The following is a 13,652-nucleotide window of genomic DNA, read 5'->3' on the forward strand; positions in this document are numbered from 1 at the left end:
GAGGGAGGAAAAATAGAAACCTGCCCCAGAGGGGACCCACAAAGAACAGGCAAAGAATCCCCACCAGAATCACCACACTGCACCCCAGGCAAGCAGGTGACAAAACATCAGTTAGCTTTCTGAACCCCAAAACCAGCCCCGCTGGACTGGGCAGCAGTGGTCACTCGGGCTTTCATACCTTTCGAATGTTGTCGTTTCTCACCAATTTCTATTTAAAAGGAGCGAAAAAACATCAAATTAAGGAAAAGAAATACATTTGGGAAGGAGGAGAAATTCACACACATCCCCAACCATGAAGGGAAGGACCAGGGGAAGAGTGTTACTGCCTTTAGGTCTGAATGCTCAGCTTACTTATCAAATGGCTAATACAGGCCACGCTGGCAGGGAAAATGTCCCTCCATCTTCACGTTCAGATGAAGGCTAACAATAAGAACTACGTCCACAGAAACTAAATACAAAGCAAAAGAGCTGGGCCATCGAAACTTCCATGGGAGGCGCTAGGACTGACTGTGGAAGGACAACCCACGATCACAAAGAAAGGAGATGGACCCTCCCACAGGACTCAACAGAAGGGGGCCCAAAGAGCAGGCAAAAGGGAGGAGGATGCTGACAGGCACAGAATTCTCCGAGGGACTGGAGAGGGGGAGGCCTTCTTTCCAATGCTCAAGAGCCTGGATTACAGAAGTCCACTCTCCCAACTTGCTGCTAGCTAAAGGCTAGAGGACTTCTTAACATTTCAAAAATTATTCCTACCTCTTTAAAGTTCCAAGCACCCCCCCCCCTTTTTTAGGTTTTTGCAAGGCCACACAGCTAGGTAATTATTATTAAGTGTCTGAGGCTGGATTTCAACTCAAGCACTCCTGACTCCAGGGCCAGTGCTATATCCACTGCACCACCTAGCTGCCCCATCCCTTTTTTTAAAGTAGACATAAAAAGCCCATGTTCTATGCTTTAGAGGTGGTCAAATGGATAGTGAGCTTAACTTGGATTAGGGAGACCCATGTTCAAAACATGAACACTTAGTTATTACATACATATTCTATTACTGCTGCAATTTTAGAAGATGCTGTCATTTAATTCTAGTTTCTCCATGAATTTCATTCTATATTTTTCCCTTTGTTTATCTTTCTGTTAATACATATCTTAATCCAGAGAAAGAATTGTGGAGTTTGAACAAAGACCAAAGACCTTCAATGGGGGGGGGGGGGGGGAACATTATCTTATGTAATTTTGCTAGGTCCTTCTGACTCTAGGGTCAGTACTCTAACCACTGTGCAACTTAGCTGCCTTCTATTTTTTGAATGTTTATTTGTTCAGTTGCTATATCAACTCTCACTTTTTTTTGTATTCACATGAGCACAGAAAATATTTTGCCCATCCCCTCAGTTTTGTTTTAAAAATGTATTTCTTATAAGCAACGGATTGTTAAGTTTTGTGTTCTTATCCAAACTGTCTCTTTTTCATTTTATTAGATTAATTCATTCACATTTAAACTTGTGGGCGTCAGTTCTATGGTTTCTGCCATACATCTATAATGTTTTTTGTTGGTTGTTTTCTCTTTACCTTAAACTTTTTAAAGGTTGACCATTTCCCACTGTCTTTCTTCTCCTCATTCTGGCCCCTCACCTCTCATTTGTTACCTTTTTCCCTTTGGGGGTTTAGCTCATCAGTTCATTTGTCTCTCTTAAGTGGTTACAGAATTCTTCCCTTTCTTCCTCCTGGGTCAATTTGTTACCCTGTTCCTCTCCTCTTTAATCATTCCTTACTTTGTACATCTCTCACTCTTATTTGTCTTGTATTTCTATCCATTCTGGACCCTCTGATTCATGACCCTATAATTAACTGCTCTTCCTCTTTTCTCTGTATCCCTTATGCAATCTGAGCTTTCAAGGTCTTCATTCTCATTTGCTCCTTTGCCACTGCCCCACAGTTCCCCGTTTTCACTGTGTTTCACTCCCATGGTAGGGGCCCTCCTCACTGTCTGATTCTGCAGCCTGCCATTAATCGATAATCTTTTCTGGTTACCTTCCCTCCCCCTGCCACGTGTCCTTCCTGAGTGCCCCTAGGTGCCAGTTGTGGCCAGGAGCCTGCCGTTCCCACACATAGTTCCTCCTGGATGCTGCCATGTTGCAATGGCGTGTTACTGACTCACCCAGAGACAGTTGTCGCTAGCTTCGGATCCCCCTCCTCCTCCCAGTTGCTTCTTCCTGGCCACTCTGTTGATGTCACTGCTCTCCTCCGCCATTCCCTCCTCTTGCACATCTCTCTCCACTTTTCGTTTTCTTTCTGAAAATTCTGCTTCAAATGCTTCTATTACTGAATATTCAGCCTTTTCAACTATGGTTATGCTCAGATGTGCTGGGACTCCAGTGCTCTTGAGAAAACAATCTCTTTTTTCTAGAGACTACGACTGGTTTTGAATTATTCAAATGTCTTTTTTATATTTAAAGGTCTCTTTTCCTGATGGCTTGGATAACTCATTGTTTCTGAACTGAAATTGTTAAATGGAACTTCTATGTATCTTGCAGTTTGCAGCCTTGGTTTGGTGGGCTTTTCCCTTAGGTGGACGATCTGGGAATCCTTTCATCTGGTATTTCATTTTCTATGTTCAGGAGTTTAGGACAATTCTATTATTTTTTTTAATTTCTTTTTTTTAAATTTTATCTTTTTATTCTCATTTTGTACAAATGTTTTTTTTACATTAATAAAATATTCTTGTTTAAGAGTAAACGAAATACCCCCTTCCCGCCATGAATATAGACTTGCTTGAACGATAAAGTAAAGGGGAGAGAAAAAAATTAAAATAAAAAATAGTAATAATTGTAGGTATGGCCAGGTGGTGCAATGGGCGGAGCACCAGCTCTGGAGCCACGAGCACCCGAGCCCATATCCAGCCCCGTAGACCCAACAATCACCCACCCATGTGACATGCAAGCCACCCGATCCCCACTGCCCTGCAAAAACCAAAAAGAAGAAAAAAAAAGACCCAAAATAAAATAAAATAAAATAGTAATAATAGTAGGTGTGGCTTGGTGGAGGACAGAGCATTGGCCCTTGAGCCAGGAGCACCCGTGTCCAAATCCAGCCTCAGACACCCAAAGACCACCCTGCTATGTGGCCCCAGGCGGGCCACCCAGCCCCACTTGCCCTGCACCCTCCCCCAAATCATAATAACAACAAAAAATGTGCTTCAGTCTTTGTTCCAACACCAACAACTCTGTCCTGGGTAGATCTCATTCTTTATGATAAGTCCATCACAAAAGTTACTTCCATATTTTTCCACCATTGCCATTGCTGATCGCAACTCCCTCCTTTCTTATTTCTCCACTACCATGTACTCTATTTTCTCTCTCCTTTCACTCTGACTGCTGTAGGGTCGCTGAGTGGCACAGCAGACAGATCCCTGGTCCTGGGCCAAGAGGCCCTGAGCCCCCATAGCACCCCTTAGGCCCAGAATCCACCTGGCCCCATGGTCCTGGACAGGCCTTCCAATCCCAGGCCCTAGCAAGAAGTAAAAAAGAAAACGTGTTATATCTGACCACTCTCCCCCCATGGTCCATGCTCTCCTCTTTTATTCACATCCCCACCCCTTCCCCCTGCTCCGCCCTCCTTCTTACTCCAGATGTCTATACCCCATTGAGTATATTTGCTGTTTCCTCTCCTAGCCATCTCTGATGCAAGCAAAGCTTCCCTCATTCCCCCTTGCCTTCCCCCCTTCCATATCATTGCAATAGCTCATTGTAATAGAGAAAAATCTTATTATATAAAATATCTTGGCCTATTCCTCTCCTTTTTCTTTCTCCCATTACATTTCCCTTTTTTTCTATTGACTCCATTTTTACACCATATTTTATATTCAAATTCAGCTTTCTCCTGTGCTTCAACTATAAAAGCTCCCTCTACCTGCTCTATTAGGTGAGAAGGTTCATATGAGTATTATCAGTGTCATTTTTCTATGCAGGAATACATGCAGTTCATCATCATTAAGTCCCTCATATTTTCCCCCTCTCCTCCAATCTCCATGCTTCACCTGAATCCTGTATCTGAAGATCAAACCTTCTGTTCAGCTCTGGCCATTCCAACAGGAACATTTGAAATTCCCCTGGTTCATTGAAAGTCCATCTTTTTCCCTGGAAGAAGACATTCAGCCTTGCTGGGTAGTTCATTCTTGGCTGCATTCTAAGCTCTTTTGCTTCCAGTATGTTGTATTCCAAGCCCTTACAAGCTTCCAATGTAGTTGCTGCTAAGTCCTGTGTGATCCTGACTGCAGCTCCACGATATTTGAACTGTGTCCTTCTGGCTGCTTGTAATATTTTCTCTTTGACTTGGGAGTTCTGGAACTTGGCTATAATATTCCTAGGGGTTGGTTTTTTGGGATCTCTTTCTTGGGGGGATTGGTGGATTCTCTCCATTTCTATTTTTCCCTCTGCTTCTAGAATATCAGGGCAATTTTCCTGTAGTAATTCTTTGAAAATGATGTCAAGGCTCTTTTCCTGATCATGACTTTCAGATATTCCAATAATTTTTAAATTATCTTTCCTAAGTCTGTTTTCCATATCAGTTATTTTTTTCAATGAGATATTTCACATTTTCTTCTAATTTTTCATTTTTTTGAAGTATTGATTCCTGATTTCTGGTAAATTCAATCTCCCTGAATTCTATTCTTTGTCTGAAGGATTTGTTCTCCTCAGAGAGTTTTCTTATCTGTTTTTCCATCTGGCCAATTTTGCTTTTTAAAGCATTCTTCTCCTCAGTAACTTTTTGAACTGTTTTATCCATCTGACCTAAGCTGGTTTTTAGCATACTATTTTCTTCAGCATTTTTTTGGATTTCCTTGACTAGGCTGCTGACTTCATTTTCATGTTTTTCCTGCATCTCTCTCATTTCTCTTCCCAGTTTTTCTTCTAACTCCCTCATTTGATTTTCAAAGTCTTTTTTGAGCTCTGTCATAGCCTGAGCCCAATTTCTGTTTTTCTTGGAGTCTTTAGATGCAGGAGCTTGTGTTTTCTCATCTTCAGACTGAGTATATTCATCCTTCTTGGGATCATAGATAATGTATTTCTCAATGGCGTTCCTCTTTTTTCTCTGCTTGCTCATTTTCCCAGCCTAAGCCTGTTTTGGGGGTGCTTCCTGAGCTTTTGGGGCACTCCCACAAGGGTCTCAGTGTGTGTGAGGCTCTGTCCTCCCTCCTGGTCTGTGAATAACCATATGCGCTCTTGTCTGCCACGGGCCTGGGGGGCGGGGGCTGCTGCTGTTCTATGGGGGGCCTAGACTGGGATCAGGATCTGAATGTGTTCAGAGCCCTAGAGTCCTGTTCCAGGGGCAGAGGACAGAGCTCTGCAGTCTCTCTTCACTCCCCTCCCTCAGCTCAATGGGCTCATGCCCTGGAGGCTCCTGCTTACCAGCTCTGCCTGCTTCTTTTCCTGGATCTGGGCTGCGGAAAGACGATGCTGCTCACTGTGTGCCCTGGGCTGGGCTCCACGTGCTCGCTCTGGCAGAGGTCCCCCGCTGTTTCCCCACTTTGTGCCCAGTGCTCCCCGGGGTGTAGCTCAGGAGACTCCCCCGCTGCTGTGAGCTGGGGCTTCCAGCGCCCTGGGGCTGCCTCCGGGAGGCTGAAGTTCTTTCGCTCTGGCGGGCAGCCCCTCCGACCCTGGGAGCAGAACCTTTCTGCTCTTTTCCAGGTTACCTTGAGTAGGAGAACTGCCTCACTGGGTCCCTTTGTGGGTTCTGTCTCTTGAAAGTTTAGTTAGAGTCCTTAGCTTATGAGTTTTATCAGAGAGCGCCTAAGACTGGATCCTTTCTTGTCGCTATCTTGGCTCCGCCCCCCCCCCCCCACAATTCTATTATTTCCTGCATGCTGGTATTGAGGTTTTTTGATCTTGTCATGTTCTTTGGGGAAATCTGGTAGGTTCAGATTATTTCTTACATCTGGTTCTTGAGATCTATAGGTTTTTACTTGCCACAAGAATCTACTTTCATTCTCCTCTACCAGGTTAGCCTTCACTTCTCTGTATTTGAATCCCCCACCCATTCTTTTCTCATTTATTTCTTTGCTGACTTGCCACTGCAGATTCTAGCTCTTGAACATGCAGGTCATAAATTCTGCTATCAGGAGGTTGAGATTCCTTGTTCTCCACTAATTCCACAGGTTCTTGGGTCATCCTCAGTCTCCTCAAATATTGGATCACTTTCCCTTTTTTTGAAGTTATTTATTGATAGATACCTGAGCTCATCTGCTAAATCTTGAGGCAGTGTCTTCTTCTAGTGTTAAATGTTTTATCTACTCTATTTAAGATCATTGAGTTTTCTTCTGCCTGGGATTTTTGATCTTTTCAGGTGGTTGTTTTTTCCCTAATTTTCTGTCTGCTCTGACAGTAGCTTTGTTGGGGGCTGGATCTCAGCATCTTGGCCTTCTACATGGGGGCATTACTCTCATCATGGTGTCTTGCCCTAGTGGTCTGTCCCACTCTCTCTGGGCAGTCCAGAACTGCTAAACTGGTACTACTGCCCCTTCCCTGGCAGGCATGCCAGGCTGAGGGTTGCCTACCTAAAATTGATGTTAGGGTCGCAGCCCGCAACAGGCTTATGGTTCTGAAGGGCTGTCTTAGCAGCCTGGATTCTAGTCCCCACAACCTGGAAGTGGGGGGGAAGTGAAACAAGAGGGGTTTGGTCCACTACTACAGCCTTATCACTAGGAGTGGGGGATGTAGGGGGAGGATGAGAAAGCTCCAGGCCTCAATTCATGGGTTTGGTTTGGGATTTGTTTGTTTTTTTAACCTTTTTTGGTTTCTGACAATCCTGGATCCTGGAAAAAATGATGGTTTTCTCTTGGGTAATTTGAGTTTTGAAGAGTTGAACAAGTTGGGAGGGTGGGGGAGAATAGCTAGTCCTCCACCCTGTTGCTTCTATGACAAGGAAGGATCGGAGGAGAAGACATGAAAAGAGCAGTGAAAGCCCTGAAGAGGGAGCACACTAGGGCTGATTAAACATGGGACAAAAAAGCCAGAATCCTTAACCCCTTTTCTTTTTTCACATTCTAATTTCTTCACTATTTTCTCCCCTTAAGACAATGATCTGAAGAACAGTCTACTCCAGTCTCATCTGCCAGATCAAGATTGCTCATTCTAGGGAGATCCAGAGATGATTCTCTAAGAACTAAAAACAAGGATAAGCCAAGTAAACAAGTTAAATTGTATACCTGCATGATCCTAACTTTTTACATCCCTCTTTCTGCAAAAATAGAAAGGGAAAGAGAGGCACACATTATTGCACTGGTTAAAAATTGTTCTGTTCTTCTCTTCTCTGGATCAATGGAAGAACAAGCATCCCTTAGTGTGAAGCATTATAACCAATCAATTTCTTGCACACTGTAGCTATTTCTTATTTGTGTGCTTCATGACTTATATAGAATTTTGATTAGGAAAATATTTGCACCATAAGAAACATTTCAAAAATACATATTTATAAAAATAGTGACAACAGCAAGCATTTAAGGGACATTAATGTGCTTCATATAAATCATCTCACCTGATTCTTGGAACACATGCCTCTGAGAGGTAGGTACTATTCTTATCACCATTTTACAGATGAGGAAACTGAGGCAAACAGAGGGCAAGTGAATTGGCCGAGGTCATGTCACAGTTTTTGCTCTCTTTACCATGTCACACATGAAATGTATGTAAACCATTATGTATACAAATACATATATTTAGGTACGCAAATATATATATATATATATGTATGTACACATACACACACACACACACACACACACACACACACACACACACACAGGTTTTGTTACACTACCTTGATGGATTCTTGTTCATCATCAACCCTAACTCCTAAGGCTAAGTAGGTTTTCATTATCCACAATAAGCTGCTTTCAAGGAAGCCCCAATGATCCAAGAAAAATAGGGACATAACACGTGACTTTTCCAAGCTAGCCAAGTAATCAGTTACTTTTCTAAATGAGGGACTTACAATGGTTAAAGACAAAACCTAAAGTGTTATTCTATTAACAAATGGAGAACATTTATTTACATTAAAGCATCAACAACTGATGGCTTCTCCTATGATTACCATGGGTTTAACAGAGGACAGGAAAAACCCCCAGAGGAATGAGTTTCCCAATTCTAGACCATTAAGGGGAACACCCATGTAGAAGAAATATTTCACAGAATCCCAAACTAGAGGGATGAAAGGGCTTGAAGGAGCAATCTAGTCCAACCCAGTCACACACACACACACACACACACACAAACACTTAAACAATTCCATAGAAGGAATTTGGACTGGGGATTTCCTGGAACCTCTCCTAAGTAGCTCTTGTTTAGTCATTGGGATAAAGATTTCACAGAATTTTTGGCTAAATGGGACCTAAAAATCAACTAGCCTAATTACTTGTGCTACAGAAGAAGAAACCAGGATCCAGGGAGAAAGGCAAGAAGTCAAAAACCCTGTGTTTGAATCTGGTCTTGGCTGTCCCTTATTTCTCTCAGTCTCAGCTTCCCCCTGTCAATTCAAAAGAATACCCACACTACCCTTCCTTTCACAGACACTAAAGAATTGCACAAACTGGGGCAGCTAGATGGCATAGTGGATAGAGCACCAGCCCTGGAGTCAGGAGGACCTGAGTTGAAATCCGGCCTCAGCCACTTAATTACCTAGCTGTGTGGCCTTGGGCAAGTCACTTAACCCCATTGCCTGGCAAAAAAAAATTTTTTTAAATAAAAAAAGAATTGCACAAATGGAAGAGGAATTGCAAAGGACAGGGTACTTGCTTAAGGGTACAGCGGTCAGCAGAGAAGCCAGGGGACTGGACTTCCAGGGGAGTGCTTGACCAAGCCCAATGCCATGCCCTTCTCAAAGGTCATGATGTGCAGCCAAGGGCAGCAACTGGGTCCTGAGCACCTTCTCAGCACCTCAAGGACATGATCCTAAGGAAGCCCAGAACTTGGGTTCAACTCTTTTCAACTGCTAACAGGTCTTGCAGCCCCAGTTCCAGGTCAAAGAGCTGGCTCCCAGGTGCAGGCTGCAGGACAAAGTTTGGGAGCCCATCAAAAGTAAATGCCACAAAATTATCCAACCCCACAACCTACCCTTTAAAGGAGAAGCACAGACCTGGGGCCTTTTTAATATATCAATCAGTTGCACTGACCTTTTTTTTCCTCTCTAAAAATACTATTTGTAATATGGAGTGGTCCTGGGAGACAGGGAGGGGAGAAATACTTGGATTAACTGTGGTGTCATGAGACAGAAACTATCAGTAACAACTTAATACCTCAAACCCATCCTGCCTCCTTGCTTTAAGGAGTGATTACTATAAACAGGCAATCTACCAGAAATTAATGTAATAACAAAAGTAAATCTTTAGGCAGAGACTGACTAATAGGACCTTCTACAAGTTGATGATAGCAGGCTTTTATTTTTTAGATTCTTGGAAAAGGGAGCCCCGGAAATGAAGAAAAAGCCAAATTCTTCATATTTACACATACACTGTAACCAAGACAACAGAACTCCCAAACTAAATTGTTAAGAAAAATGTTATCGCTGACAGATTTGCTGTAATCACAACTGTATGAGTAGATGTTCCTCAGTTCCTGAAAAAACTGTTTCCTATTGCTGCTCTACATGCAAATGGGAAATAAACTTTAGACTCGGCCTTCTGTGGGCAACACTGGAGGATCCCCCCAAAGAGTCAGCTAGGAAACCAGGTGAGGCAGGGAGGAGCTCCAGAGGTAGTCTGGCAAAGACCTGGGAAAACACTGGTCCCAGCTGCAGCTCTAAGGGGCCAGGTGGCCTTGGTCATCTTTTATGCCCAGAGAACAAAGGATGAAATGGTCTCTAAGGCCCCTCTCACCATCCTCTTGGAAGACTCTGGAGTTAGAAGCCCTGGGCACAAGTGCAAGTTCATCTGCTCCCTACTACAAGAGATTGAACCTCTAGGGAACTCTGAGGCCCTCCCTGGACTTCTCCCTGAATCTCACTACAAAGGAAAACTGGCCTTCGTCTTCCTTTGCATCACGACCTCCAAAGTCTGCACACTGTTACAAAGGAAGAGCTCTTCTGACCCCACATGCAACAATTTTCCACCTTGGGTGGGTGAAAAGCTCCACTCTGCCTCAGAAGCACTTCAGTTCTCATCTCTCTGCATCACTTAATGACAGCTGCTGCAGGTTCAGAGAAACCGTGTTCTGACCCTCCAGACACATGACCACTTAGCTCTGAGAAATTCAGGTGACACAAAAGCTCTACAAGTGCCTTTTTATTCATTTCAGAAAGTAAATAAAATGAAAAGCTAAATAATGTATATGTAAACATAAAATTCCAATAAAATTCAATCTCCCCCCCACACCAAAGCTGCCCATGTTATGCTTTGTTTTTCTATTAAGACAATGAAAAGAGAAGCTATTCTAGCTAAAGCAAGGGCCAAAGTACTAGGTTGATGGAAGCAACGAGCTCCCTAGAGCAAGGGAACATTATTGGAAAAAAACCCCAACAGACTGATCAAGACTTTTTAGGAAAATCCTTGGAAATAAAATTTTAGGGTCTAAAGGAGTTTTAAAAATCACTCAGCCCTATCTCTTTCTATCTCAGAGGGAGCCAAGGGGCACCACAAGGCACTGAGAACTGTGAAAAGTCGAGTTCAAATCCTGCCTGTGTGTGAACTGTGAAATGAGGATCCTAGCAGAGCTTCCCTCCCAGAGTCAGTTGTGAGCAGCAAATGAGAGCACATTTACAAAACACAGTGGAAGGCATGCTACACAGCTGGCAGGCAATGAATGCTTATTGTGCCACCCCCCTACACCCCTCAGGATCTAGGAAGGCTCCCTCATAGAAGATCCCATGGGTGGTGAGTGGAAGCCAAGAGGCCTGGACTCTCTGGTCACTTTCTTTTGGTTTTCACTTTGACCTCCATCACTACAAGTGGCATGACCTTTTTTAATTCCCAAGGAAGAAGAATGAAATGCTAGTCCTCCTTGGAGGGCTAACCTGAAGTCAGCATGGAAAAGCTCCCCTCCCAACTTTCATCTGTCAGGAATGGGCAGCAGGGGGCCTGGGAAGATGGGTAACTGTACAGGCCTTATGTGTTTGGGTCAGAGGGTGGGAGAGGGCAGGTACACCTTGAGGCTACTGACATTTTCCAAGGTCCATCAGGGTCCTTCCTGCCTTAGGTCTATCTCATCTTTGGGCTGCCTGCCTGCAGAGCAAGGAGTTTCTTTCATACATTTTCCTTTGTCTAAAGGATTGTTTTGAAAGTCAGAAAAATCATCCCAAATGCAGCCAGGCTCAGACTGACCTCCTGAGCTGGATGGGCCTGAGCAGATCACTTCAACCCTCTCTGCCTCCCAGAAGTTGGGAGGCTCCATTGACGAAGCACTGCCAAGGGCTCAGTCCAGGCCTGGCCCTCACAAGGGGCCCACAAAGGACTGTCCTCCTTCCTCCTTCCACTCACCAAGCTCTTAAGCTGGACCACAGAATGGTCTCTGCAGACCTCACTGAGCAGATGTTCCAAAAGCTTTACAAGTATGTCCTCTCTGCCTGTCTCCCTGTCCACTTCCCCAGAAGCCTGCCTCGGGGGGCTGGGGAAGGGCTCCCTGATGGCAAGGATGTGGCAGGGCCCACGGATGGGGGCTTGGCTGCACTGGCCCACTCAAGTGAGATCTCCAGGACTGTCTAAATCAGAATGGCCCATTTTCCAAACAGATTTCCTACTCAACACATCCATGGAGATACAAAGTTGAACCAAGGTCAAGAATTATGAGCAACAATCCTCTGGTTTGGAAATACTGACATACAATGATCATCCTACCTGGTGTTTTGCTTCCTCCTCATCTTCATCTCTGACACAACCAGCATCACCTAGGACAGGGCTTACGAGAGGGAGTGAACCCTGTCCAGTTGGGCTCAGAGACACCTGAAAGGTTGGATTCAAACCCAGTGAACTCTTCAACATGAAGGGAGAAAATGAAGAGCTGTCCTCCGAGAGGCCTGCAATTGGAACAGGAGGGGAGGGTGAACTGAGAAAGGTGCTATGGTGATGGTTTAGTTTTAAAGGAGAGGAAACAGCAGGAGGGAAATGAGGAATAATTAACTATGATACAACAATGTCATGAAATAGAAAAATCATGACTATGAGGAATGGGAGGCCAAAAATAGAAACACACGAAGACTCCCCAAGACAAAATATGGCAGAGGGGCTCCAGACAGATCCAGCAAGCAAGAAGTCAATGGGGACAGACTGCAAAGAAATTAATTTTCAGGGTAATGAGTTGTAAATAGGGATTTATCCATTTGGGTTTTATCAAGGGCAAACTATGTTGGAGAATGTTAAAAATTAATTTAAAAGATTTTTAAAGAAAAACAAGAACATTACTTAATAAAATTATTATGAAATAATCGTCTGTGGTTGCTTTCATTTTACTAAAAATTTTCTGACAATTTATTCAAAACCCTAAACAAATACAATCACAAACAGGATAGAATAAAGCAATAGAAAATCATTTGATTCAGATGAAAGATAATTTGTTTTCTTTCAAGATGTCTGCAGAGGACATTCTTTCTCAGTACCTAAAACAAGGCTTTTGCTTTTGGTAAATGAGAAAAAAATGACAATCATTACAAAAAGTAAAAAAAAACAAAGGAAGAATCAGGCACCCAAAATTAGATTGCCTAAGAAATGAAGAATGTTCTGTGCCTATTAGTCTTCTTATTTTCAGCACTTGGTACCGCGTATCATAAGCACTTCACAAATAGTCGAGGAGAAGGTAACACAGTAACGATAGGTCACGGTATGTGTCACAATATTCAAATGAGCACATAACTTCCAATCAATTGGACTTGCTCCATTCATTGAAGTTTATTTCAATCCATTTTTTTCTAGTACCTGGAATATTGCACTTCTCTTTGTGTTGACAGAAACACAGTTAAAACTTCTTCCACTGGTTTCCATTTACTTAAAAAACAAGCTGATGACCATTCAGGATAAACACAAATGGTGGAAAGGCAACCAAGGTATAAATATTCCAATTGAAATGTTAGAATAAGTCTCATTCAGTTCTCTAAAAATACACGAATTCTCTATTTGTGAATTTGATAGGGAAAGCCCATATTTTTCTTTTCTTTTCCTACATAAATCAAGAAGAAAAACTTGATTTTCTTCTGGCAAAACACTTTTCAGATACTGTCTCAATTACTACTAAAGCAGTTAGTAAAATATTTATCCTTTTTTTGCTCAGAGTTTTAGGAAAAAGAATTTTAACATCATTAAAAACTTGAATTTCCAACTCTTCTATTAATTTCTAGGCTGATTATTCCCAGTACCAAGCCTCCCTCCCTTCTGTGCAAGCTGAAGAATAACCCACTTTAGTTTCATAGCCTCTTTTGCCACTCTTTTTGAAATCTACAGAACATCTATTTGCACCCATATAAACACCTGCTGTATGTAACCAGGTCAAAAAATATACAATGTGGGGCAGCTAGGTGGTACAGAGGATAGGAGTACTCAAGTTCAAACCTGGCCTCAGACACTTCATAATTGCCTAACTGTGTGGCTTTGGGCAAGCCACTTAACCCCATTGCCTTGCAACCCCCCCCAAAAAACATATATATACAATGTGTGCTCATGCAGCACAGCAAGGTGGATAGGG

General features: G+C 43.1%; 1 protein-coding gene across 4 annotated transcripts in view; it reads right to left on the reverse strand.

The window, feature by feature from the left end:
• FARP2 (FERM, ARH/RhoGEF and pleckstrin domain protein 2) overlaps positions 1-13,652 on the reverse strand; it is an 84,876-nt gene that overhangs the window by 15,206 nt on the left and 56,018 nt on the right. For all 4 annotated transcript variants that reach the window (XR_012469291.1, XM_074190687.1, XM_074190686.1 and 1 more), the window contains exon 14: positions 11,816-11,994. Coding sequence is in view for 3 of the 4 variants with exons in the window: in XM_074190687.1 (XP_074046788.1) it covers positions 11,816-11,994 (179 nt within the window). In the remaining variant the exon portion in view is untranslated. The remainder of the gene's footprint in view (positions 1-11,815; positions 11,995-13,652) is intronic.

Source organism: Macrotis lagotis, chromosome 6 (assembly GCF_037893015.1).
Source record: "Macrotis lagotis isolate mMagLag1 chromosome 6, bilby.v1.9.chrom.fasta, whole genome shotgun sequence".
In the NCBI taxonomy this organism is placed as follows: domain Eukaryota; kingdom Metazoa; phylum Chordata; class Mammalia; order Peramelemorphia; family Peramelidae; genus Macrotis; species Macrotis lagotis.